The sequence below is a fragment of the Apus apus genome, chromosome Z, assembly GCF_020740795.1.
Source record: "Apus apus isolate bApuApu2 chromosome Z, bApuApu2.pri.cur, whole genome shotgun sequence".
NCBI lineage: Eukaryota > Metazoa > Chordata > Aves > Apodiformes > Apodidae > Apus > Apus apus.
Window position 1 is genome coordinate 22,796,273 of NC_067312.1, and position 27,709 is coordinate 22,823,981.

The following is a 27,709-nucleotide window of genomic DNA, read 5'->3' on the forward strand; positions in this document are numbered from 1 at the left end:
CGCGCCGGGCCGCTCTCGGCCCGCCTCCTTCCCCCGCACCAGAGCGCCCTCCCGGCCGCACCGCACCGCACGGCGGCCCCGCGCCCGCTGGCGGGCTCCGTCCGGGCAGGCGAGGGAGGCGGGGCAGCGGCAGGCGGAGCCTTCCGGGGCCGTCGTTTCCCCGCCGCGCCGCTTTCGCGACGAGCTGCACCCTGGGACAGCGGGCTCCGGCTTCGGCGGCGTTTGCCGCGCCCGGGCCGGACGTGCGGCCTCAGCTCGGCTCCCTCGGCCGATTGTCTTCGCCGCCGGCAGCGTCTCGGCCCGTCCCGCGGGGCTGCGGGCGGGCACCATGGATGGCAGCCAGCCGAAGCAGGAGCACTTGCTGGCTCTGAAAGGTACCGACAGCGCGGCCTGCTGGGCCCGGCGGTGCCCGCGCGTCCTCCCGGGCCGCTGCCGGCCGAGCCCTCGGCCTCTGCCCCGGGCCCGCCCTCGGGGGCCAGGCGCTGCGGCCGGGCTGGGCCCCGCGGCCGCCTGGCAGCCCGGGCGACTCGGGCTCCAGCTTGCGAAGCGGTCTCCGAACACCGTGTCCCTCCCGGGGGCCAGGCCGTTTCTTCCCTCCGGCTGAGAGGAGGCGGGAAGGGCGCGGCCCGGCGGGAGCGCGGGGGAAGGGGCCCTGTGGCCGAGGTGCGCCTTGCCTGGCGGGGCCGGTCGGTGTGCCCGTGCTTCACAAGGCTTTTAGCAGCCACAAGAACATATTTTCGCTTTAAAATTTAGGCTCCCAGCTCTCGACTCTCCAAACTCTTATTTGTTTGGTTTTCCCCCTCACAGTGGTTTTTGTCCCTTTAACCTCATGCTTGATGCACAGCTAGTTAGCGGGCTTACGTCCTTAATTCAGGAGCATTCAGGAGTAGTGAAAAAAAACGTGCCTGCCTCTCACGTGCCTTGCAGAATTAATACAGAAATCAAGAAAGCCATGTATGATGATTTGTGCTGGCAGCTGCGTACCAGTAAGCCAGCAGCTGAAACACCAAAAGGCTTGAATCTGCTTTCCCCTTACTTCAGTCAACAGACAGTTACTTGATTTTTTCCTACCTTTGTTTTATTTATTTGTTTTATTTTAATAAAATAATTACTGCTTCTTAAGTAGAAGTAATAGTTGTTTAGAATCTCCCGTCAATCAGTGAGGCTGCTCAGATGGATATAGTAGTGCAAAGTGTGTAGGTCATTTCACATCCCATCTTCTGCTCGTTGACTAGTTTTACAACACTCGTTGAGAGAGGTTTTGAAGGTGTCTGCGTGTCACAGTAAAATCTGTTAACCGTAGTTCAAAAATCAAGCAACCTTTTTTTATATATATAAGCACATGCACTGAACTAAAAAACCCGAGGACGCAGAACATCATTAGCTGACATTACAATGAATTTTGATAGCAATTCACTCAAAGGAGAACTTTTTTGAAGGAACTTTATGCTTTTGTAAAAAAAAAAAAAAGCCCAATATAATCCGTGGGTTTGTATTTTCTTTGGTGCAGTGTCCATGCTGTAGATTTTGCAAAAGATGTCAGAAAGGTATTAGGACTTATTTGCATTGTGATTATTTTAAATAAAGTCTTGACAGTGTAATGATTCAGTAGTCCTAAATTGTGTTTGTCTTAGTATCACTGTATATTGCTGACCTCTGGCAGGGAACCTGACATCCTTGCAAACTTATTAGGGGGGGAAAAACAGAAGAGCAAGGAAGTGCACCATATGTTGTGTTGTGTTTTGTAGTAGTGTTTGTAGTTCTCTCATTGCCCCCGCATTAAATACAGTCTTTATATGAAAGTAAGCAATGATGTATAAAAGTATAAAGTCTGAAAAGATTCGAAAAACTAATAAGGAATTATCGGGTCCTCAAGGACTAGAAGTATGGCTGCCTGTATCACTGGGAATCTCTGAATCTAAAACTAAATGTGTAGTTCTGATAAGAAATGGAAGCACAAAACTTTAATTTGCCTATGAAGCTTCACTTTTAACCTGTGACTAAAAACTGCTATATCAGTCAATACTATTTCAGGAAGGATTTTCGTAATGCACATGCTTTCTAGTTTCTTGATAATGCCCTGACTTAAAATGTTGCCATGTAGGAGGAAGAGACTTAAACAAAAACCAAACTTGTCTGATAAATTTGACAAAATGGGCAGCAGTAATAATTGTATATATTTTAATATGCATCACAACAATGTAGCAAGAATGATGACAGATGGAAGTATAATACGTTAGTAGTAAAAGAATGCTCTTGGGGGGGACAGTGCTAGGTAAGCTGCGTGCATACAGATAATGTTCAGTGAGCTGAAGTTACACTGGTAATAATGGAATAGAGTTGCTGATGTTCAGCCTGGATAAAGTAGAGTGTTCTGATATATATCTTGTGTATTTTTGCTACATATTGCTTTTTCGTAAAATATCCTAGCAATGTTTTTCTTATTATGGTGGTATCTTACTTGTTTTATAACACTTCTGCTTTAGGTCCTGTTTTCCACTGATCTTTGCAGCACGGGGCAAGGAAATTCTTGTAAATAAGATTTTTCAGTCTAGATTTGAGAATCCTACTCAAGAGACTGTTCCTTTTCTTAAGAATAACTGGATTCTTACTGTACAAGCATGGAAGTGGTCTTGCATTATCGACCACATCAGAGAGATCTAGTAAAACTGCAGGAATTTGCAGAAGCAGCAGTGAAGGAGTTTCCCATTCGTCAGTTACCAAGATTTGCACCCTGGTTTCCAAATGATTTATACAGATTTCCCCTCAAACCAAAAAAGCGGCCACCTGTTATTTCTTGTGAGGAAGCAGAAGAATTGAAACAACTTTCTGCACCTTCAGAATGTGTTACAGGACCTCCTGATTATGACTGTACAAAAAATCTCCTTGAGTTTCAGTCTAACATGAAACATGGGCAGACTTTAATCCAAGCACAGACTGTTTGCAGACCAATTAACTTGGAGAATCAAGGAGAATCACCACCTAATGGAAAACAAAAATTGAAAAGGTCTTGGAGTGTTTCTCTCGCTAGCCCTAAGCTTAAAGAAAAGATTCTTCCTTTATCTCAAGAACTGCAAAATAATTTGGAAAGACTAAAACTGCATGCATTTTATAGAGCAAAGTGGACAATCGAACAGTCTGCTTGTAATAATCAAAATTTGGAGGACATCTGGATAATGTTGTATAGACTCATCAAGCAGAATGAATTACCATCTTGCAATGCTACTATCCAAAGATCTGTGGGAGAGATATGGGTTTTCTGTGATATATTATACTGTGAATATGTTAGAAATATTCTTAGGGAAAAGCTGAGCCTTACTGATAAAATGAATTTGACTGTACATAAATTTGGAATTATATTTAGTTTATAATTGTGAGAGTTTCATAATCAGATTGCTGTCTGAAGTACTGGAGTTTTTAAGCAACTTAGAATATATAAAATTTAGAACAACTACTTAATATTACTTGGCTGCAGTTTTTTAACTGTAATAATGTATTTATGTTACTTGGTTTTGCCAGGAGACTTGTGAGTAGTTCTATTAAGATTAATAAGTTTCTGTTTGACTTAGTACTGCATTTTGTAGCTTTTCTTTGTCTGGGTGGTCTAAAGGAAGAAAATTATAAATAAAATTTCCAGATTATTATGGCAAGCTGTGTCAGATAATAAAATTTATGCTTTCAGTCAAACAAAGTACATCCTTACTGTGCTTCTTTGAAATCAGGTGAAGGGAAAAATATTTTTAAGTGAGTTGTTACAATAGCTGTAAAGATCTGTAATTATATCTGACAATAAGACTGTCAAGATCTGATTATTTCATGAAAGCAGCATGTGTTTAGATTTATTTTTTTTTAATGAAGGTGTAGCCCTCGCATGAAATACAAACTTACTCTATAGACTGTCCTAGTAAGGTTAATTCCATATTTTCCTAGAAATACTACTGAAATTTTCAGTGGAAGTTGTGTGCTGAAAAATAACAAATTAGCGTTTTCTGATTTATGGCTTTGGTAATAAGATTATTTTTTGTTCCCTATGTTTCTGGTCTTCTCTCTCTGTATTGGAAAACAAGAAAGCTCTAACTTTGAGCTTCAGGTCAAGAAATTAAGAACTCTGACTTCTATCTGTAAACCTTCTTGTTGTCATTGTGAAAGGTAAAGGTCTCTAAGGATGTTAATGTGTTTTATGATGCTAAAAGGCTGAGTTCAGCATGAGTTTTTGTCACTTGAAAGAGTAAAGTGTTTCCAGGTCACTGTGTCCCTGGTCAGCTCCCTGTTCGGAGGGTCAGTAGGACTGTTAAACTGGGATCAATATGACTGTAAGGGTATGTATTCCTCGTAGGCAGCCCTACTAATGGTAGATAATTTTGGTGTAGAGTGAGGTCAGGACCTGTGGAGTCTAGAAAATGGAGAAAATAAGTGAATGGTATTTCTAGATTGTTAGATTATCATTAACACTGACAAAATGGAAGTGCACATAAGCATAATGGAGATCCCTCTATGTAAAAACCAATAAAATCCCCTTGAACTTTTTCTTACATTTTTCTTTTTATTATATAATTGTATTTTATTATAGATGTTGTATCTTTTTTAGCTTCAAATTAAGGGTATCGCTCAGTTTGGATCATTGACATGTATTTCTAAACTTTGAATGTTAAGTGGATCTTATATTGACAATTGGGGTGCTTGTGACACTTAGTATTAACAGGTAGCAAAATTGCTGTGAAGTGCTGTCTAACTGAGGGTCGTTATTAGTTTTGAAGTTTATATAGCCAAGTTATTTCACTGAAATTATTATTCTGAGTTTAACACTAATAGTATCAAAGTTTCTTTGTGCATCAGCATTTTTTAAGATGTAATGGAGTAGAATGCAGCATGAGTTGTGTTTTCTTTAATGTTTTATTTTGTATCTAGGATCTTAGAAGAAAAGAGATGAGAGGTTGTCCTGCAAAGATGCACTATTTTCTAATACTAATTTAGTAGTCCTATTACATATTATAATTTTTTTTGTTTCTACTTCATTCCATGATCTACTTATTGTCTTAAACATGACTAAACTTGATCTGTAACTGTTCTTTTAGAAACAGTCAACAAATTCTAGTGTATATGGGCTTACTGTAGATTTGAGTAAAATTAGGCAACTGCCTAATACAGTTCTGCTATATTTATTTAATACACAGACAAAAGAGCTAAACAAACACTCTACTAAAGAGAAGGAGAAATCTGTGTCACTGTTCAGTGGCAGCTCTCAGTTTTCTGCTGCTTTGGTTCAGCTGGTACACAAATGATGATTATGTGCATTGCCAGCTGTGAGCACCTCAGCTCGATAACTGTTGTGTAATAACAAGAAAGCACCACCTTTGGCTTCTCTACAGGACTACTACAGTATTGGGTAGCACCAATGTAAAAGTTGAAATCCAGACTTTAATTTTGAACCATTCAAGGAATACTTAGTTTTATATGCATGTGTGCTGCAGGGAGACCCTGTAGCAGCCTTCCAGTACCTGAAGGGGCCTACAGGAAAGCTGGGGAGAGACATTTTATCAGGGTGTGTAGTGGTAGGAAGAAGGGTAATGGCTTGGAGCTGGAAGAGTGGAGATTTACCTTAGACATTAGGAAAAATTTTTAGTGTGAGGGTGTTGAGACACTAGAACAGGTCGTCCAGGGATGTTGTGGTTGCCCCATCTCTGGAAGTGTTCAAGGGCGGGTTGGATGGGACTCTTAAGCAGCCTGTTCCAGTGGGAGGTGTCTCTGCCCATGCAGGGGGGTTGAAACTGGATGATCTGTAAGGTCCCTTCCAACCCAAACCATTCTATAATCCTACTATATGATTCAATATATAATTCATTATTTAACTTTTTAATTTTCAATGTGGAATCTGGTTTTCCATTTACTGTGTTTAATCTGTTCGGGGTTTTTGTTTACCTCATGGTTGTAACCTTCAGAGGTAATTTTTTTGAACTTTTCACCCTAACAAAGAGAATGTATTACATTTTTAATGTGAAAACTTGCCTGGATCTGCTGGATGGTAGTGTAAATTCTTGTAAACCAATACAGCCAACTACAGTGTATCGAAGTAATTGAATATTTTATAGAACTGGAAATAGCGAATGCTGACTGAGCATGTAAGATGTACAACGGTACAATAAAGATAGAAGCACATGGCATATGTCGGTGCAAGGATATTGATTAACTTACTGCAGTCAGGAGAAATACTTTTATTTTTTAATTTTTATTTTTCAGAAAATATATAGGTTTATGTCTGTTAAGTTTTGAAGAAAAACAAGTCAGTGATTTTTACCTATTCATCTCAACACCTAAGGTTAAAAATGCTCGTTTGCTTTATGTGAATGCTTTCATAAGAACCTATATGCAAGATTAGGGCCATTGGTTTATATGGATAGAGAGAAATTCTTTTAAGAAGCAGCATCTTAAATCTGTACTACAAATAAAAAACTTGTTATTTGGAGTATTCAAAGTTAAAATAGCCTTTGAAAATACCACTTTATAGAAGCAGAAGTTTTTTATACCACGATCTCAGTGATTTTGCTTTTGTCAGTATTGACAACGTGGTTTTTTTCTGTGCCTGTGGTTTTTGTGATGGTTTTGCTGATTCAAATTTAAAATTTGTGACTACAAGGGAAAGCAATTGTAGAAATAATGTGGACTTCTAGATCTATCTTGTGTATGCTTTGGAGATTAACATGTAAATACAATTCCTTATAGCCTGGAGTTTGAAAGGCTCTGTACTGGTCGTTGTGTCCCATTCTAGAGCAACTAGACTCAAAGAACAGGCACTTAGTGTGGAACAGTCCACAAGAAACCCCAAGCTGGTAGGCTTCTGCTGAAGTCCACAAAGCACCTAATACTGTAACAGGTATAAGACCTTTAGCATATAAATCTAAGCAGTAGATGTTAGTGCACCAGGGGAATGCAGCAAGAGGGAGCAATGGCATCACTGGTGCTCTTGGATTTCAGTGTAGCTGGGAAATTTTTATATGGAAAAAGGCCAGGTTATCTAAAATAGTGTTATCCTTTTTCAGGTGGAGATTTGTTAGTTTGGTTTGTTTTTTTTTTCATGGGAAGAGCACAAGAAAAAAATTATGCTTAAAAAAATTATTTTAAAATACTTGTTTCATTGACCTGTGGCTTATTTTCTGATTTTTGCAGTGATGAGGCTAACCAAACCTACTTTATTCACTAATATTCCGGTGACCTGTGAAGAAAGAGATTTGCCAGGTATGCCTTTTCTACTATTATGTACGTATTACCTGGTTAATAATCTGAGCATCTGAGACCTAGAGGTCAGAGGATTCTTATGACTTCCCATAGACAATAATCTGAAACAGCAATATATTTTAAGTTTGGTAATGGCTATAGGAAAATACCAAGGTGTACTCTAAAACTTTTGACCTTGCAGCTTTGAAAGTCTGCAAATATTGCAAACACGTGACCTCAAAGAATGAGCAATTAAGATGGAAGGCAATTGTGAGAGAGAAATGTGCAACTGTAAAAAGTTTGGTGTTCTATCTGGAGAAAATCCCTGGGAAATTAGAACCAACACCTGAATGTTCTATGGAAAATTATTTTCCAAGAATCTTTTGACTTGTGTTACATTTGTTTTACAGTCATCAGTTGGAAATCCTTGGGTTGTCCCCCAGTAACAGTAGCAGTCTAGAAGTCAGGTATAAGAAGGGAGCAAAGCATATATTCTAAAAAAGATGATGGTATGGAAATATAAAGTAAGCAAGGGAAGAAAATATGTAGGGTTGATTAGTGCTGTTATGTAACGTGCTTTACTTGGGCAGAATTTCCTTTAAAGTTTAATGTTAATTTGAGCGATGCCTGTGGGATTGAACCCTTCAGTACCTTATCATTCACTGGATACAAGTGCCTGGAAGTAAGTTACAATTCATAGGCAGGCCTATAGGTACATACTTCATCCCTAAACAAGTTAATTGTAAAATAAGTATGTCCAAAATAAGAAATTGTGTCATAACTTAAATATAGAGAACTCTTTAGATTTTTCAAATATTTAGATATGAGCAATTTGATATTTCTACAGGTAATCTATTTAACCAGCTCATGAAAGATGATCCTTCTACTGTAAAAGGAGCAGAAATATTGATGCTAGGAGAAATGCTGACTTTGCCTCAGAATTTTGGGTAAGAGTGAATTATTTTAACTGTAACACACGAAGTTGAGGAATAATTTAAGGATAATGTGTTTTATTACTGTTCTTTCTTTTTAAACATCATTGTTGTGCAGTGAGATGATCAACTGTTTTAAAAATCATCTGTGCCTTGATTTGTAATGAGACATAATACATAAATGTGTGCTACCTGATGTAGCACCGTTTCCTCCGTGCTCAAGACTGGAGCATGCCAATCAGTAAGCAATCAAGCAACAGCCAGAAGACCTGCATGGTTAAGCAGGGAGGTACTGAACAAACTGAAGTGGAAGAAAGATAGATCACAGAAGAGGGGCTGACCACTGGAAGGAATAGAAGAATGTTGTCGGAGGATGTAGGGATGCAATGAGGAAAGCTAAGGCCTCCTTAGAATTAAAACAGGCAAGGGAGGTCAAGGACAACAAAAAAGCCTTCTTTAAGTACATTGGAGGCAAAAGGAAGGCTAGAGGACTCATGGGCCCACTGTTGGACAAGGTGGGTGCTCAGATGATGGAGGATTTGGAGAAGGCAGAGTTACTGAATGCTTCCTGTGCTTTGGTCTTCACTGCTAAGGCCAACACTAAAGAGTCCCAGACCTTTGAGACCTCAGGGGAAGTCAGGCAAAAGGAAGACTTTGCCCTGGTTGAAGAGGTTTTGGTTAGAGACCAAGTAAGTAAACTGGACATCCACAAATCCGTGGGCCCTGATGGGATGACATCTTAGGCTCTGAGGGAGCTAACAGAAGATACTGCAAGGCTGCTCTCCATCATGTTGAAAAGTCCTGGGGAACAGGAGAGGTGCCTGAGGACTGGAGGAAAGCCGGTGTCACTCCAGCCTTCAGAAGGGGCAAGATAGAGGACCCAGGTAACTACAGATTGGTCAGTCTCACTTTCATCCCTGGAAAGGTGACGAAACAGCTTGTTCTTGGTGCCATCATGGTCATCAGGAGCAGTCAGCATGGATTCACCAAGGGGAAGTCATTCTTGATTAATCTGATAGCCTTCTATGGTGTTACAATTGGATGGATAGATGAGGGAAGGGCAGTGGATGTAGTCTACCTTTAGTTCGGAAAGGCTTCTGACACAGCCTCCTGCAGCATCCTCATAACAAAACTCAGTAAGTGTGGATTGGATGATAGGGCAGTGAGGTGGATTGGGAATTGGTTGAAGGACAGAGCTCAGAGTGTTGTGGTAAGTGGGGCAGAGTCCAGTTGGAGACCTGTGTCTATTGGGGTCCCCCAGGGGTCAATACTAGGTCCAGCCCCATTCAGTCTATTTATCAGTGACCTGGATGAAGGGACAGAGCATACTATTAGCAAATTTGCTGATGATACAAAACTGGGAGGAGAGGCTGACATTCCAGAGGGCTGTGCTGCCATCCAGTGTGACCTGGAGAGCTGGGCAGAGAGGAACCTAATGAAATTCAACAAGGGCAAGTGTAGAGTCCTGCACCTGGGGAGGAACAACCCCATGGATCAGTACAGGTTGGGGGCTGACTTGCTAGCGAGTAACTGGGGATTAGGACCTGGGGGTCCTGGTGGACACCAGGCTGAACATGAGCCAACAATGTGCCCTTGTGGCCAAGAAGGCCAGTAGCATCCTGGGTTGCATTAAGAGGAGTGTGGCCAGCAGGTGAAAGGAAGCTGTCCTTCCCCTCTACTCGACCCTGGTGAGGCTGCGTCCGGAATATTGTGTCCAGTCCTGGGCTCCCCAGTTGATAATGGGTAAGGATCTACTGGAAATATTTCAGCACAGGGCCACAAAAGGTGATTAGAGGAACAAAGCATCTGCCCTATGAGGAAAGATGAGCGAGCTGGTTCTGTTCAGCCTGGAGGAGACTGAAGGGGGATCTCATAAACATTTATAAATAGCTAAATGGCAGGTGTCAGGAGGATGGGGCCAGACTCTTTTCCAGTGTCCAATGGCAGGACAAGGGGCAAAGGACACAAGCTGGAGCATAAGAGATTCAAGTTAAACATAAGGAAAAAACTATTTACTGTGAGGGTAACAGCACTGGAACAGGCTGCCCAGAGAGTTTGTGGAGTCTCCTTCTCTGGAGACATTCAGAACCCATTTGGATATGTTCCTGTATGATCGGGGGGTCAGACTAGATCATCTTCAGAGGTCCCTTGCAACTCTGACCACTCTGACTGTATGATTCTATGTTGCCTGACTGAATGTAATAAAAATTCAAAACAGAAAGAAAGCTGCAGCTATAGTTGAATTTCTAACGTAATGCAATACTATAAAGCACATCTTATATTAACAAGAGTTTACTACAGCGATTTTTGTGGGTACTGTAGGCCATCTTGGTCTTCTTGGATTTTTATCTAGAAAAAAACCTCATTTGCTTGTTTTCTTTTGAAGTTGTTTGTGTTAGAAGGATGTTATTTAGAAGTATAGGTGTGAAGATGCCAAGATACTTGTAGGATTCGATCTGGCGAATACATGTATGTGAGTGTGTATATATATTAGTTACAATTTAAAAGGGTTTCAGTGAAATGTTCTGTATTTCTTTTAAAATAAATTCTACTGAAGGTGTTTTAATTTTTTATTGAACACAGGAATATATTTTTGGGAGAGACGTTTTCCAGTTACATTAGTGTACACAATGATAGTAATCAAGTTGTCAAGGATATACTGGTGAAGGTATGTGAAGCTAAATCTACTTACTGGATTAAAAAAAAAAAAGTTTCTGACAATATCTTATATGTTTAATGCTAATATGTTAACTTGAAATATCTTGTTGTGATTTTCAATCCATAAAATATAGCTGGAAATTTGAAACAGTAAGACACAAAAATAGAAGTTATGATAAAGATCTTTCAAGTTTAAAATGAAAAACTAGGAGCATAATATTTAAAAAGGAATATGTTATAAAGCATCTCTGGGGAATTAGTGTAGGAAAACTTCAAAAGCTAAAAAATTGTAGTTATATTTCCTTACTTGCACTTTCAGTGAGGTCATCAAAGCAAGTCTCTGTAATGCATTGACTTGCATTTTGCTTATATTCTGAACAAGCTCTTTTCTAGTGCGTTGTTTCTTGGGGTTTGGGGTTGTTTTTTTTTGCATTTTCTGCTGAACAAATAATACATTGAACACAGAAAATCCAGAAATCATTGTGGAACTCAATATAAAAAGTAGATTTTTTTTTTTTTTTTAATCTGCATGTTAAAGGATTGGACTATTTATATTTTAAAACTTGTCTTTAGCTTTGACAAATACCTGATAATCTTAGCATATTTTAGTTATATTACATGTATAAAAACATGTAGGGCACAAAATAGTCAGTGAAACGTCGTACTTCATAACACAAGTTATTTTTCTGTAGATTGTTTTAAGCAGCTGCAGTTCTAAACAATACTTTGTTTTTCTGGCTACAGGCAGATCTTCAGACAAGTTCTCAGCGCTTGAACCTTTCAGCTTCTAGTGCTGCAGTGGCAGAACTTAAACCTGACTGCTGCATTGATGATGTGATCCATCATGAAGTAAAGGAGATTGGCACACATATGTAAGGTTTTAATTTATCTATGATTAAATGGGTTTAAATGAAAATGCAGCACATGCATGCTCTTCTGTGCTTCGATACAGGCACAAAATTTAATATTTTTTTTTTATTGTTTCTTTCAGCTTAGTTTGTGCAGTAAGTTACACTACACAGACAGGAGAGAAGATGTACTTCAGAAAGTTCTTCAAATTTCAGGTATTGCACAAAGCATTCTACTCCACTTCTAATAAGTGGATGAATCTGGAAAACCCATTTTAAAACATTTGATACTTCAGAAGCACTTTTGCATACTAAGAATCTGTTTTACTTTTGAAAATGAACAAATAAAACTAGTTGCTTCAAATTTCACATGAACTGATGGTTTCTGATTACCATGCAGTTAAACATTGTTGGATCCAGCTGGTAGCTAGTCACCAGTGGTGTCCCTCAGGGCTCAGTTTTGGGTCCAGTCTTGTTCAGTATCTTTATTAATGATCTAGATGAGGGAATGGAGTGCTTCCTAGGTAAGTTTACAGATGACACTAAGCTGGGTGGAAGTGTTGGTTTGCCTGAGGGTAGGAAGGCTCTGCAGAGAGACCTGGACAGACTGGACCTATGGGCTGAGGCCAGTTGTATGAGGTTCAGCAAGACCAAGTGCTGGGTCCTGCACTTTGGTCACAACAACCCCATGCAAAGCTACAGGCTTGGGGATGAACATTTGGAAAGCTCCATGGTGGAGAAGGACCTGGGGTGCTGGTTGACAGCTGACTGAACATGAGCCAGCAGTGTGCCCAGGTGGCCAAGAAGGCCAGGGCCATCCTGGCCTGCATCAAGGAGTAGTGTGGTCAGCCAGAGCAGAGAGGTGATCATGTCCCTGTACTCAGCATTGGTGAGATCACACCCTCGAGCACTGTGTCCAGTTCTGGGCCCCTCACTTCAAGAAGAATGAAGAGTTGCTGAAGCACGTCCAGAGAAGAGCTACCAAGCTGGTGAAAGGTCTGGAGAACAAGTGCTGTGAGGAGAGACTGATGGAACTGGGATTGTTTAGTTTGAAGAAGAGGAGGCTGAGGGGAGACCTCGTTGCTCTCTGCAACTACCGGAAAGGAGGTTGTAGGGAGGTGGGATTTGGCCTCTTCTCACAAGTGCATATTGACAGGACAAGAGGAAATGGCCTGGAGTTGTGCCAGGGGAGGTTTAGACTGGATATTAGAAAGAATTTATTTACTGAAAGAGTGGTTGAACAGTGGAACAGGCTGCCCAGAGAGCAGGGTGGTGGAGTCACCATCCCTGGAAGTGTTTAAAAGAAATACAGATGTGATGCTTAGGGACATGATTTAAGCACTGAATGGATAGATTAGGTTATGTTTGGTGGATTTAGGTTATGGTTGGACTTGATCTTCAGGGTCCTTTTCCAAACAGGATGATTCCAAGATTTCAGAAAAAATATTATGTCCTGCAATTTTTATTCATTTATTGAGAAAGAAAAATGTCCTTTTAAACAAAACACCCTTTTATAGCAGCCAACTTTATTTTTAAACAGAGTAAGTGTTCCTCCTGACTTTGACACATCTAACCTCTGAGTTTAGATTTAAAATTCTGATTTTTGTTTTAGTGTGTGTAACCTTTTTTTGAAGTGGAGCTTAGTGGTTTGTTTTTTAAAGGAACCTAAGCAAAGAAATCTAAAGTCTTATATCTGACTAATATGTACAGAAGTAATTGATAGGAGTTGAAACCATTTGTTACACAGGACAAATTTCAATAATTAAGATTATTGAAATTAAGATTAAGGAAAACAGTAAATTACTATTAACTGTGGGCTGGTTCTGGCAGGAAATAATCTGTTTTACCATATATTTAATGGATGTTTCTATTTTAGAGAAATTTGGATAACTCTGGTGTCTTTCCCATAGAATGGAGAATTAGTTTACATGCTTTACTGAGTATACTTTTAGATACTCTCACAGTGTCTGGTAATACAGGAGCATTACATAATTGAGACCTGTATCTTCTATAAGTTGCAGGTTTTTAATTTTGTTCCATCTGGATGCTTCAGAAAAAAGCATTTCAGTCTTTAGAAAGCTAAATTGTCTTGTGCTACAGATACAAAACACCAGAGTGCTGTTGGGGCCTTGTGGCTACTTGTGGGCCCTGAAATAGCAGCTCTTCATTAGTCAAAAGTGTTTTCAGACAATCCAAGGGAAAATCATTCTGTATCAATTTTTGTCTTACACTTTCTGAACCCAGAAACTCTGCAGTGTTTCTTCATTTTTACTGAAACTGCTTTTCTATCTTTGTGTGTTTTGTCTTGCTCTCGTTGTGAAACTGTTTCCCTTTCAGTTTCTCCATTCTCTGTCCTCTCTAGGCTTTCTCTGGTACCTAATCTATGTATCTGCAGTCTTCCAGTTCTTGTCTTCTCTCCCTTCCCTGATTTTGTTTTTGCCACGGCCTTGTCCAGTATGTCAAGTTATCTCCTTTAGATTTGATACGGAAACTTATTTGTGCATTTTTCAGGCGTCTGCATGCATATTGTAATTTCTGTGGGTGTTAACTGAATCCAACACAAGCAACTGTGATGTCACAGTAGCTAAGGACAGCTATCTGTCAAATTCTAAGTTCTTTCTTTGAAGAAGGAAGCAAAAGAGCTTCTCAAATACACCATTCTAGAAATACTCTCTGACTCATTATGAGAAAAACAGTTTACTGAGCAATTTTGGTTGTTATTTTTTGACATGGAGGCACCTACTAGAAAAGTGGAGAACCAGCAAAAAGAAGCTTTACAAAAAACGGAATCAACTTTTTTACAATGGGAATTGATGGCTGTTAGTGATCAAGGTGCCACCAGCTGTTTTAGAACAAAACTCCACATTTTCTGTTTAACAGATTTTCAGCTTTTTCAGTTATGTTTTCTAGGATCTTTTAAGTTGAATTGGTGTTACAGTTGGTTTTAAAATATTATTTTTCAACCATTATATATAGTGTAATATTGGTCAGTGGTACCTTTTTGTTCCAAAGCTTTCTCTGAGTAATTAACACCATTATGTTTATATGGAGAAGGAATTATTCTTTCTAGGCTTTGGTTGTCTGGTTTTTCAGGAGGGTTGTGAATGTCACAATAATGTTATTTTTACTGGAATGTCCCTTGAAATTTAATGGAATGAATGGAAAGACTTTGTTTATCAGGAATAGAAAGAAAACAAAAGCATTAGGGAAATCAGTAAGAAGCTTACTGAAGCAAAATGTCTGGCTGAAAAAAGTACTTAACTGACAAACACAAATTAAAATTCTGACTTTTTTTTCTGAATGGAGAGGTGGTTGTGATTAGTTGAAAGATTTGAACATGATGTCTGTTATAATGCAAAAATGTCTGTGCAGACTACTTTTTAAGCCTGAATTTTTCAGGGCTAAAAAATTTGTTCACACCTTGAAACTTCAGGGATCTCTCAGTATGTGGTACACTTACATGTAAACAAAAGAAAAGTTTTTCTGTGTAAACGGAAATAGGTGTCTTCAACAAGATAATCTGTTTCCTTACAAGTGCAATAAAATACTATTTCTTTCAATTACATTAGTGTATATCCATGTCACATTTGAAGATGCTAACTGAAGTGGCTTTATGCACAAAATTAAGCACCTAAAAACCAACACTCTTATCACCTTTTGTATAATGAGATTGTTTTCTTTTGCGGATTTAATTTCATGCTATTAAATTTATTAGGGTTTTTATTTCTTCTATCAGTTGCATTTTCAAGAAGGAAGTTAAGCCCAGTAATGTTTTGTTGCTTAAGCTAATCACGAGTAGTTCTCAATTTAATTTTAGAGAAGCCCTTGGCAACTTCTGTTTGCTGCAGAACGGTGGAAAGCTTGTAAACATAACGGGGTTCTTGCTCGTTCTTGAAAGCAAGTACAGACCACTTCAGGATACAAATGGATGTAATGTTATTTTAAAGAGATAGATTGACTTAGTGCACTGAATTTGTCTGGTTTCATAAGGTGCCATTGCTTAAGTGGACAGGTATTTGTTTTCTGTCTGAGAAAACTGTTTAGTCAAGTTTGGAAAGAAGCAGCAGCAAGTATATTCTCAGAATTGTGAAGTTTTAGCTTAGTTGTTTGTATTATATTCCATTACACACCTGTTCTGTGTGAGATGAAACAGAAAAATAGCACTTTTGTGAAAGATACTAGTGCTTATAAACAGTTTATGCTGAAGATGTTTGAGAAACCAGTTGTCAATCTGTCTTTTTTTAATTTAATTCAGGTTCTTAAACCACTAGATGTGAAAACCAAATTCTACAATGCTGAGGTAAGTGAGAGCGGTGTGTGTTTGGTTTCTTTTGGTGTGCTGGGTTTATTAATTCACATTAGGTGGTTATATGAAATTCAAAAAGCTTCTTAAGTACACATGTCTCTCAGAAAGATAAGTTCTAAAGGGATATATTCAGTGTTGGGTTTATATTAATTAGTTTAAGAATAGATATACTTTTGATGAAGAGGGTGAAGAGATGTCAGGACGTAAAAGCAACTGACTTACAATTTTGCATATTTCCTGCTTTTCCATGAGCTCAAATACTTTCAGTTATTGCTTGTATGTTTAGACTGATAGAGTATTTACTGTACTGGAGATTAATTGTTCACAAAACAGGTAATGATATACCAGATTGGGGAAATTTAAGTTTCCTCAATATACATGTGACTTCTCTGTTCAGTAATTTAATTTCTAGGTTTGTGGCAGTTATACACAGTGTTTCAAAACTAAGTGACAGTATATATGCCTTGTGTATTTATTTGGACATACTGAGGCTGTGGATATTAATGGGAAGAATTTTTAACTGAAAAATGACACAAATAGTGGAAACTCTTATAAATTACGTAAACATTCTTTTTGTTTGTAGGCACTGACTGTGGATATGTGTATTATGTAGATCTGTTGCAGGGTATAAACTTCCACAGTATTGTATTACATAGAAAGTCAGTACATTTGTTTCTGTCATTATCATTTATGTGTTTTGTGATAGTGAGGAATGCAGGTCAGACTGAATTTTGCAAAGTACTTTGAGAGCTTCCCTTATATTAATTTTTTTCTGTAACCACTGAAACCTGTTCTACTACACTGCTAATAATTTGGTTGAAAACCTTAATTAGTATTCCTAAACAGTTTGTTTGTAATAGTTTAAAAGGCAGAGTGAAGTTGTAGGTGTTTTATGTTGCAGGGAACAGTAGATGAGAGAAGAAGACCAGTGTCAGTCGAGGAGAAGAAAATATATGTAATTTTGGCAATTTGAAAAATAACTTGTGGTTTTGCAAGTAAAAAACATTTTGCTCTCCTGCTTGTTTCTAATGAAGCAGCTGACGTGCTTGTTAAGCATTCAGAAAGCAGGGATTCTCCAAATCTATTGTTCTAATTATTTATCTCTATCTTAGTCACACCTTGGGTTCATTATGCAAGATGATGGCTGTAGAGGTGTGAAAGGTATATTTATTTCCTTTCCTGACAGTATCAATAGATAAAATAGAAGGGAGAAATAACAGATAAGAGTTTCTGCTCTACAAATGGGGATTCCAGATGCAAAGATCTGTCTTGTTCAGAGTTGAGAAGGAAACTTTTCATGAAGATTTTTCTCTCTGCTGTGAATGAATAGTATATAAATTATGAGAAACTTAGCACACAGCATGTAATTTATATAGAGGGAGAATAAATCAGCATCAAGCATGTACCACTGGTTGAGTGCTATATGGAACTTTTTCCTGCTGTGATTTGAGAACAAAAATAATCCTAAAAAACCTAGGTCATTCCTCAGGGAGCAAAATAAAGCACCATTTTGTGCATTGATTATACTGCTGTTTCAGATAGAAGATACATGGTAGGGGAAAAAGGGATGGATAAATTAAATTATACTCTCTTTCTGTACATTAAATACAATTTTTGTGTTGTGCTGAAACACTTCATAACAAATGGAAAATAAAAAGGTCTTTAAGGTAAATTCTGAGCAAACTTGATATAGTTTAAAAGTGTTCTTTTTTTAAAAAAAATGTTTTACTTACTGGCCTTGATAAGGGACTTTGTAAACTTGATTCCCCAATTAGCCACCGATTCCTTATCATAAAGACCTATGAGAAGCTTCAGTGTCTGAGCTGGTATTTGTGGATTTTGGTTTTAGTTTTTTCTCCCCCCGTAAAGGCTATAAAAGGCTGCTTTGGTGGCTTTTGTTCTTCCTTTTCAGGAATCTATGCAACTGCAATTACAGTAGTATCCTTATGATTAATTGAAAAAAAAGTTTATCTTAATATTTTGGATTATATTAGCTGAGCAATTTTCATTTTCCTAGCAAACTGATACAGGCCCATTCGTATTTCATTTCTGAAAGTACATAAAGTGCTGCTATGCATTGTGACTACAGAAGTCAAAATTTAAAAACCTAAAAATGAGTCCTTGGATAAACGTTGTACGTGATACTACATTGCTGTCAAAGTGCCAACACCTTAATCCTGAAAGTTAAGACACTGTATTCTTTGGGAGCAAGGAAGAAAAAAATAATTGGTTTATGTCAGTTATTAGTTAACTAAAGGTCTTTAAAGATTGACTAATGAGTTAAACTGTTATCATTAATATTACGGATGTCATGTTATCTATTCATAAAGTCTGTCACTAAAATTATTTTCTACTAGAAATTGTAATCCATAATTTAATTTTTTCTAAGACAAGAAATTACGCTCAACCTTAATTTTCTTGCTTGTTGCTCATAATCCAGTACCATCCAAATCAAGTTGATCACTGAAATTTGCACATAGAATGCACGCCCTGTCGCCCTAACCTGCTGCAATCCTGAGACTGAATTGCCTAATGTGCAGGAAGTCTGTCATTGGCTTTGGTGTGCCTTGGAGAAGGCTCCGTAAAAGGTCTGCTCCTGCAAACATGCACAGGGAGACAAACATGCAGACACTTAAGAAAACAAAGTTTGCAATTAAAGTTGAGTTTCTGGAGTGATGGATATTCAAAAAAGAGTTTTTCCTGGTTATGTTATACCAAATTTTGTTATCAGCTGCAGTATTGTAGTTTTACTAGAACACATTACCACATTATTTTTATTTTCAGACCCTATATACATGTATACTGCACATTAACTGCAAAATGACAAGGACTGTTCTCCCATTTCATACACAACCCATTGCATGGATTTAAATTTAGGGCAAACTTTAAATTTGCTCAAAACCTCTGTTTGGGGCAGTCAGTTTGTTCTGCCATATCTTACCTCTGACTTATGTGCCTTAGGCTGTACTTTGGATTGGTTCTGAAGCAAAGCTAGTAAACCATGTAACCATACTTGCTAGAACTTACTAGAAATGTAGTTGTCATCTTTGTTTGCATCCATTTTCATTTATGTTCCTGTCTTACTAATGCTATCTTGTTTAGATGGTGCAAAAAAAATGCAGAAATGCATTTTGTTTGAAAGTTAGCTTCCTTTTTCTTTAACATTTAACCCTAATTTCTCTAATGTGTTCTTTTTTATTTTCCCATTAGAGTGACCTCAGTTCTGTGGTAATTTTTATTTATTTTTTTTATAAATATGTATGCTTTCTTAATTGCCTATTTGTCTCTGTGCTTGTTGTTGACATTCTTTTAAAGACATAATGGAAAAGCAATGTTTGTTCTGCATATCATGAACTGATGTTTTCTCATCTTTATATGTGCAGCTGATCACTTACATGGTTAGCTCTTTCTTTAATACCCATTGTTGAAACTGTAAGTTGATTATTCTTTTCCAGCCTTGATAATTCTGTGATTACAGAATCTTGCTTGTGAGGGTCTTCCTATAAAATACCCCACAAAAATGTTAATAGATTCATTATTTGAAAAATGGAGTTAATCTCTCCTAAATGTTTCCTGCTTTTGACCCATGGAAATGTAGGTTTTACTACAGCAGTGCTTCTGTAAGCTGTAAGCAGACTTAACATCTGCTTGGTGGAGACAGTGGGTTTGAGGAGAGAGCAGCAGTTGGATCTTTATCCTTCCTATCACTAGCTGGAACTGCACTTTCCAACTTTTAACTGCATGTAATAGTTGATGAGTTAATATGATACTTCAGCAATCTGATTTCACTTTAAGGTGTGCCTGGTATTAAAGTAAACTGCATTCTTCTGAAGTATTCAAGGATTTTATTATTTTAAAAAAACAAACCCTGGGATATTATACCAACCTAGGAGTAACAGAAAACTAACTTGCTTTTTCATTATGCTGCTTGTTTTTTTTTTTTCTTTTCCCTTTCAAATATGCTTTTTCTAAATTTCTGCCTATGGTTGCTGCATTGAAAACAACTAAAATTTGGGTAAATGGACACTTTGAGCAATGGATTTATGGGATATAAACAGTATCAATTTGAGTGATAGTCAGATGGTGGTATAGTAATGATAACTGAGAGCCATGTTTTAGTTGGGGTGATTTCCAACTCCTGCAAGTATGAGGTCTGTCTCTAACCCATGAAGCTTGGCACAGTTTTCATTACTAGATATATGCATCATCTGTTTTGTCTTTAACCTGTTTATAAAGCACAACAAACAGTTCCAGTACAATTCTGTTTTTCTAACACAATGCCTTTTGAGACTAAAAATATTTTGGCTGTTTTGCCTTACTTTTATTTTTGTAATTTACAATCAGGGCTCCATGTTTATAATGAAGGTGAAAAAGAAGCTGTAAGGTTTCCTTCCACCTGTCCCATAAAAATACTTTAAAAATATATTTATCATAATAAAATACCTGAAGTGAATTTATAGAATCGGATATTTCAGTTGGAAGTGACCTACAGTGATTATCTAGTCCAACTGAATCAATAACTCTTGTAAATGCAGATTTGTTACTCCCATTCCACCCCCAACCCCTCTTTTTTTTAATTGGCACTTCTTTCCTTTTGTTCCTTAAGTCTCCAGAAGCTCGTATCTCTAGTACATTGAGCCTCTGTAGTCATTCTATGCTGAGATTTTAGAGCTGCGAAGTGACTTCACTGGTCTGCAATTCCACAGAAGCAGTGAGGCAAAACTACCTCAGTTCCATGTTTTTTCAGTTTCCTAAGTTTAAGTCTAGCTTACTCTTCTGCTAGAATTAGCCCTTATATATCGTATTCAGACATTAGTTTCATTTAAAATATATGTTTTATAGGTTGTTTTGAAGGGAGAGCACCAGCTGACTTGTTGGATGCATATAATATTAATAATCAATGGCATGATGCAGCGGAGTGAGAGAGGAGGCTGGTTTTTCCTTTTAGCCAGTACATCAGTGTTTCATAATGATGAACAAATCTCAGCATGTACCTTGGCTATTTTACTTCAGTTAAAGAAAAACACACTTACTTCATTTTTTTTATACAGCTTGATGCACTAGTAATATGGCATGGCATGTCGTTGTGCACTGCAGTTCCTTACCATTTATTCTATTTTTTAAGTTTTTTAAATAATTTTGATTTAAAATTGAGTTGCAATTGACTTGATAAAAGTCTTGAAGTGGTAATCTAATGCATTACAAATAAGCAATAGCTAGAGCATAGCAAAATTATCCCACATCCATTGTTTGGCAAGATACCTGTTGACTAACACTTTTGCTCCTATTGTTACTGGGATTAAGGTTTTTTCTTGCATTAATTGATTTGATTTGCAGGCATGAACTAAACACATGTGACTTTTTTTTTTTTAACAATAGGACTGTCTGCTCTTTTTAATGACACTAATAGCATTTTCATGAACTTCCACTTTGTGGTTTTTTTCAGACAGATGAAGTGTTTCTGGAAGCTCAAATTCAGAATATCACCACCTCTCCAATGTTTATGGAGAAGGTTTCTTTAGAGCCATCTATGATGTACAATGTTGCAGAACTGAACACAGTTGACACAGCAGGCGAAAGGTATGCTTGAATTTGGAATATTTCACTTTGAAATTATTTTATTATAACTAATTATATTGTCTGTAATGGAAGCATTCTAGTTCTTTGCTTGATTAAGAAGATCAAATTCCTGTTATGTATTCAGCTGGAAAAGGTGTTAATTTTCTTTTAATAGAAACTATTGTTAGAACTTTGTAATTCTACCTGTAAAGAAATCCCCAGCTTAATCCTCAAGTAATTGGTAACATGATGGCATGGTAACATGAAAACTTACTACTTCTTCATTATTTCCTTTATAGAATGTAGCCCACATCTGGTTCTGACTTGATGTGTGTATCCGCATTAGACCCATCTGGCTTGTCCTTGCTTTCTTCTAGCAGAGTGGTGACTGTTTTCAATTGTTCCAATCAAGATTTAGCCAGACAAGGTGTATCAGTGGAATGCCCCTATAGGATCTTAGAATATAGAAGTCTGTCATGCTGCAATAAATTAAATGTCATTTAGTATCAATTAGTATAATGCCAAATATTAGAATAATTTTTTTGCTGTGTTCTGGAAACTTGTGGATGTAAAACATCTTGTGATATCTGCATAGAAGCTAACTTTGGCTATTTGTACTTTGCAGTTTCTTGGTTTTTTGAAGGAGATGTTTGGGTGCTTCTGCAGTGGGGGCTGAAGTGAAAATTTTGCCTCCTCCTTGCCTGTTGAAGGGTTCACCTGCAGTGTCACAGAGCATTTTTCTTACTAAGTGTTTGCATCTGCTGTAATGGTTCTTGTCCTGAACAGGAATCTTAGGCGTATTACACTTAGATTTACTAGAAAGGAACTAAATGGCAGAAGTAAAATTACCTGCATTTTTAAATGCTATGATATTTTATAATAAATTATAATGTAGCAAAGTGAATTTCCATTTCAGTTCTCTGGCTCAGATTAATTTATTTTTTTTTTTCCCTTGGTCCTTGATAATACTACTGAAGTTGTAGAATTATTTTCTGTTGTGGAAACACAAAAAAATTTTGTTTTGCCATGAGTAAAATATACACACACAGAGTAAGACTGGTGAGGGAATGGTGAAAAAGCTTGGGTTCTTCAGTCTTTCCTAAAACAACTGTTTAAATTAAGACACAATGTTGTGATTTTTTTAGTGAGTCTACTTTTGGCTCAAGGAATTATTTACAGCCTATGGATACACGTCAATATTTATACTGCCTAAAACCGAAGAAAGAATTTGCAGAGAAAGCTGGAGTGATAAAAGGTGTAACAGTGATCGGTAAACTAGACATTGTATGGAAAACTAACCTGGGTGAACGAGGAAGGCTGCAAACTAGCCAGCTCCAAAGAATGGTAAGTGTAACTTAAGTATCAATTTAACTTAGTACCCATTTTTAAGGCAACTCAATTAACAATTTAATGACTTGAAGGAAAACATCCTGACCTCATTCTGATTTCACATGTTTCTAGACATATTTAATTAGAAATTACGAAGTTATTTAATACATTTGGTCAGTGAATTCTGGAAAAAACACTGTTCCTGTAGCCAAATAAAAGCATTACTTTCCTTTTGGACATGTGTATGGCAACATTTTATGTTGAGTTTTTTTTTTCTGGCACATAACATGTCTTTCCCTTCTCACAGCACTGAACATAACTTAATGGGTTATGCACTTGAATTGCCAGAATCAAGTAACCTATATAGCAAGACATTGGTTAGAATAAAATTAACTTCTCAAATGCAATTTGGCAACAGACTGAAAAGCACTGACAAAAGCATGCTGTTGAAGTCTGCTTCCTAATTAATACAGAAATTTTAGCTTCAAATAACAGTTTTTATGTGTAGGGTAGTACTATTTTCTCTTTCATGTCCAGAATTCTGATTTAATCTATTCTGTTCTGGTAGATTTATAAATTGTTCATTAATTTTAAGTTGTAATTACTAGCTTGCTCAAGCCAGCCTCACTATCTGTCTACTCTAATGCCTAAAACTGACTTGGATCTTTTGAATTTAAGATGGTGTAATATGGGAGAGAAGTAAAAAAAGATCTGACAGTTGAATTTTAGTCAGAGTTTACAAAGCTTGTAATCGGGTTTTTGCCTCTGTCATCCGCACACCTGCCCATCTTATAGTAAATCGAGTGATTCTCTGGGAAATCGCATTGCCTTGGAACTAGGCACACAAACCTAGATGCTGGGAATTCACAGCTAAGTCACTAAAACTTCCCCTTGTTTTTAGTTGAAGTGTTAATTATCTGTATAACCCCATCAAATTAGAAATTGGTGTTTTTCTGAAATGTAGTTACTCCTATGACTTTGAATTTTTCTGCTTCTTTTAACTAATGAACTTTCATTTTCAACTGAACTTCTCTATAATGTCTCTTTAAAAGACTGATTTTTTTTTCCCATCCCTAAGTCAGTATGCTCTCTGCTCTGCATCCTTTCTTGCTGAACCTTTGAGAATTGCACTTGAAACACAGTGGTGATTAACACACCTCTATACTCCAGGATTAGTTTTAGTTATCTATAATTTTATGCTAGTGATTAACAGAGAAACATGAGCTTTTTTGTGTACTTGGAGCAACTGTCTTTGGAAAAGCAGCAGAGAGTTTCTAGATTTTTTTCCATTTGAGTTGTAGTGTAACTCTTTTGTCTTCTCCTCGGTGGTTTTTCAAGTGGTATCAGATAATTTTGTTTCTAGGCTCCTTTCACCTTCCATCATTTTCCTTCTAATCCATTTACTAGCTTTATAACCACTGTTTCCCCCTTGGCCCAGAACTTCATCTGTACTGTGCCTCTCTGTCATAATTTTGGTTTAGATTAGGAATATGCTTTTGAAACAAGTGTCCTGGATCACCCCCTCCTACCATTTGAGTTTTTTTGTGGAGTGGTCTTGGAATTCACAGACACATTTCTGGGTGACTTTAAACCAGACAGATGCATGTCCATAGTATGCCAAGGGTGTTCCACCTACCCCTGGGCATTCAATCCAGGACTATACTAGACACAGTCTAAAGTTAAACAACATTATTCTTTAGAAGCACAAGCAGGGAATTGTCTAGTTTGTTCCATACTCTTGTAAGCAATTGCCTCATTTTTGGATGAAAACTACATTCCTCTTTTTGGTGTTATTGTAAGGCCTTTACCTCTAGCCATCAGTTCTTGCAGGTAACTCATTGTTAAGGCCAACAGGTATGTACTGGTTTAGGTCTGCTCATCTGCTCGGATATTGTCTTGATTTGGTCAACTGCTGCTAAGTTTATTGTATAAAAACTGCTTTTATTGGTTTTTTTCTTAATATATGTCTGTAAAAGAAGCTTCTAATGTTATGGCAAACTACTCGTTGAGGGAACTTGGCATAATGTTTCCAGCGGATTCCTTCCTGTCAACTAATAGAGCTGGAAACGTCTGCCTTTTCCCAGTGCTAGAAAATTACTTTTCTTTCTTGAAAGGTTCCAAACTTAGTTTTCTCAACTGGTCTGGAGTCTTTCTGGACCTCCTCAGAAGTATATTTTAATCAATGTAACTGTAATGTAACTTTTACTGCAGTGTCCTTTTATCAGCAGAATTGGAACATGTAAAAATTAAGCCTTGTCAGGCAGGACAAATTTTTCCCTTGTTTTTCCTTCCAACTTGTCATTTGTGGAGACTGAAAATCTACAGCTTTTTGTCTGCAGGTTACCATTTTGATCAGCACCGCTAGGATACTTGACATAGGTTTTTTAAGTGACCAGGTGAAATATTGTTCGTTCACCTCATGATGGAATTGGATAGTTTGACAGGTGTTCATATAACGGGCCTTTCTAACTGGTGGCAGAGACTTGGAGGACTGAAATGGCAAGAATGAACAATTTTTTATTTCTTAGGATGTGAAATAGTGGCAAATTTATGCAGGGAAACTATACTTTTGTTGTCCACAGTAAATCTGTTACCTGCCTAACAGAGAAGTCTCAGAGTAAAGCTGAGGTTTTCAGGAACTGTACACAGGTATTCAAACTTTAAGGATGTGAATGCTGAAAAACTTAGTAACAAAGATCATCTTTGTCTTACGACTTGGTAAGCCTATCAAGAAGGTGGTAACTGGTAGTGGATGGAGTGCTCCTGTGATTTGGGTATAAATCAAAAGCATGAAGTCGATCTTCTGTCTTCAAATTTCTCTTACTCCAAGCTAGTTGCAGTAAATGAAAACTTGAGTTGTCTTTACTATCCAGAATCTGAGCATATATGTTCTTGTATCTTCTCAGGCTCCCGGTTATGGCGATGTAAGGCTTTCTCTGGAGACAATACCAGACACCGTAAACTTGGAAGAACCTTTTGACATCACATGTAAAATAACAAATTGCAGGTAATGATGTCATGTGATTTGTGTGCTTTTTCCTGAGTGGGTAAGTTGTAGCTGGCTTTGTTTCATCTTTCTGTATTTTCTCCTGAAAGAACTCACACCTAAGAGTTTAGTATGAGTTGTAGCAACATGAAACTACTTGAAACACATATTTTGGATTACAATTATTTTAAAAAACCTCAAAGAAACAAGAAGAGCTTCCATCATTACCCATCGAAAACATTTGGATGAGGAGATTGCCAAAATTCTCTAGTGGGATTCAGCTGCACCCTGTACTTACATTGCACATCAGCTTAGTTAAACTAATAACAAAATGAGTGCATACATAGTATTTTTTTCAACTCCAAGTAATTTTATCAGAATACGTGATGCCATTTGATTGATTTTTTTCTACTACTTCTGCAAAACTGCTGGAATGCCTGCTAAACCTTGTCACCACAATCTTTTGTGTGTATTTATCTGTGTTCTGACTTGATCTGGCTTTACACTAGGATCTGTGGTAGCCTTGATAAGCGGGTTGAAACAGTGACATTTAAATAAAGTAACTCTAAATAGAAGTTGAAGCCAGGGACTAAAGCATGTACCTGGTCTGCAGATACATCTCATAAAAATGTTGTACTCTATCCCAAATGTGAGCAGTATGATGCTCTCCAGTGTTGCTAAACCCAGCACAAAGGTATATTCAACTGAATTACTGCACGCCGCAGCAAATCTTGCCACCTTGTAATTATTGATAAACACTTGATAAATAGTTACCTGAATAGCAGTAAATTTTACATGTTTTGCAGTCCATAAATGGTTAAAAAAAGCCCACAGGTTTATTCTTTTTTTCAATTTCCTCTAGCAGTGAAAGGACTATGGATCTGGTTTTAGAGATGTGCAATACTAATTCCATCCATTGGTGTGGAGTTTCAGGAAGACAACTTGGAAAGTTGCACCCAAGCTCATCCCTCCATCTTGCACTTACATTGATGTCTTCAGTTCAGGGTTTGCAAGTAAGTCTTTATAGCGTAGTTTTGTTACGAAACAGTTGTTTTATGGCAATTCTTTCTATTAACAACTCTTATAATATTTTCACTTTCTAGAGTGTCTCTGGTTTAAGACTTACAGACACGTTTTTGAAGAGAACATACGAATATGATGATATTGCACAAGTCTGTGTAGTTTCTTCAGAAGTGAAACAAAGCTGAAGAAAAATCTATGTATTTCTGCTGGGCTTTTTTTTTTTTTTTTGGACCAACTTCTTGATGTCTTTGCAGCTGAATTATATTAAAATGTGTACAAACAAAACCAAATCCCTATATATCTACACATACAACTATGCTTATTTAAATTCTCTGAGCATTTTTTGAATGTTTTAATATGTTTTAAAAACATGCATATGCATTTTACTGAAAATAAAGCCTTTGAAAAACGTGTAGCTCTAGCAAATTATATTGCATTAACATCACCTCAGAGCAGGAGGGTGAGTTTGATGTGAAATAGTAGCACTATTGTGTACTTGTATATTTTTACTTACTTTCGTTATTTTAGTTAGTTAAAAAATATTTTAATGGCTTTCAAATCGTGGTTGTGACAAAACTTGAGAACAACTTCAAGAAACTGAGCTTTCACAGACAAGTTCCTGGAATCCAAACCCCTAGAAGAAACACCTCAGGGTGCCTGGCATAGCATTTGCATGGTACCTGCACAGCCAGAAGAACTAAAGCCTGGTAGAGGCTGTTGAAAATCCTACTTACTGACTTGTATTTCTCAGCTACCATTTTGGCACTTAGCAACCTTAGTTAGTTTTGACAGTATTTCAAGCTTTCCTGTTTATAAAATCTTTTAAGTGTAGAATTAAATTTTAAAATATTGGATA

At 37.5% G+C, this 27,709-nt stretch overlaps 2 protein-coding genes across 5 annotated transcripts; both read left to right on the forward strand.

Annotated features, from left to right (window-relative positions):
- Positions 1-282: 282 nt before the first annotated feature.
- TRAPPC13 (trafficking protein particle complex subunit 13) lies at positions 283-27,268 on the forward strand. 4 transcript variants are annotated; one of them, XM_051642640.1, is made up of 13 exons: positions 283-374; positions 7,165-7,233; positions 8,060-8,159; positions 10,728-10,812; positions 11,547-11,674; positions 11,794-11,866; positions 15,906-15,950; positions 19,167-19,184; positions 21,403-21,536; positions 22,661-22,859; positions 25,751-25,851; positions 26,693-26,843; positions 26,934-27,268. In XM_051642640.1, the coding sequence occupies exons 1-13, from the start codon at positions 329-331 to the stop codon at positions 27,036-27,038; spliced, it is 1,254 nt and encodes a 417-aa protein (XP_051498600.1). In that variant the 5' UTR covers positions 283-328; the 3' UTR covers positions 27,039-27,268. The 4 variants fall into 4 exon arrangements, with proteins under 4 accessions (XP_051498600.1, XP_051498601.1, XP_051498602.1 ...); XM_051642641.1 differs by having other exon boundaries at positions 26,696-26,843; XM_051642642.1 differs by lacking the exon at positions 19,167-19,184.
- Positions 288-4,532, forward strand: SHLD3 (shieldin complex subunit 3). Its single transcript, XM_051642646.1, has 2 exons — positions 288-374; positions 2,487-4,532. The coding sequence occupies exon 2, from the start codon at positions 2,622-2,624 to the stop codon at positions 3,369-3,371; it is 750 nt and encodes a 249-aa protein (XP_051498606.1). The 5' UTR covers positions 288-374; positions 2,487-2,621; the 3' UTR covers positions 3,372-4,532.
- Positions 27,269-27,709: the final 441 nt, after the last annotated feature.

What these genes read in the sequence shown, in the direction of transcription:
- TRAPPC13 (XM_051642640.1), top strand. Translation starts at nt 329, where the DNA reads ATGGATGGCAGCCAGCCGAAGCAGGAGCACTTGCTGGCTCTGAAAG. An exon ending in GTTGACACAGCAGGCGAAAG is followed by an intron (nt 21,537 to 22,660) that starts GTATGCTTGAAT and finishes TGATTTTTTTAG; the next exon opens with TGAGTCTACTTTTGGCTCAA. An exon ending in CTTCAGTTCAGGGTTTGCAA is followed by an intron (nt 26,844 to 26,933) that starts GTAAGTCTTTAT and finishes TTCACTTTCTAG; the next exon opens with AGTGTCTCTGGTTTAAGACT.
- SHLD3 (XM_051642646.1), top strand. Translation starts at nt 2,622, where the DNA reads ATGGAAGTGGTCTTGCATTATCGACCACATCAGAGAGATCTAGTAAAA.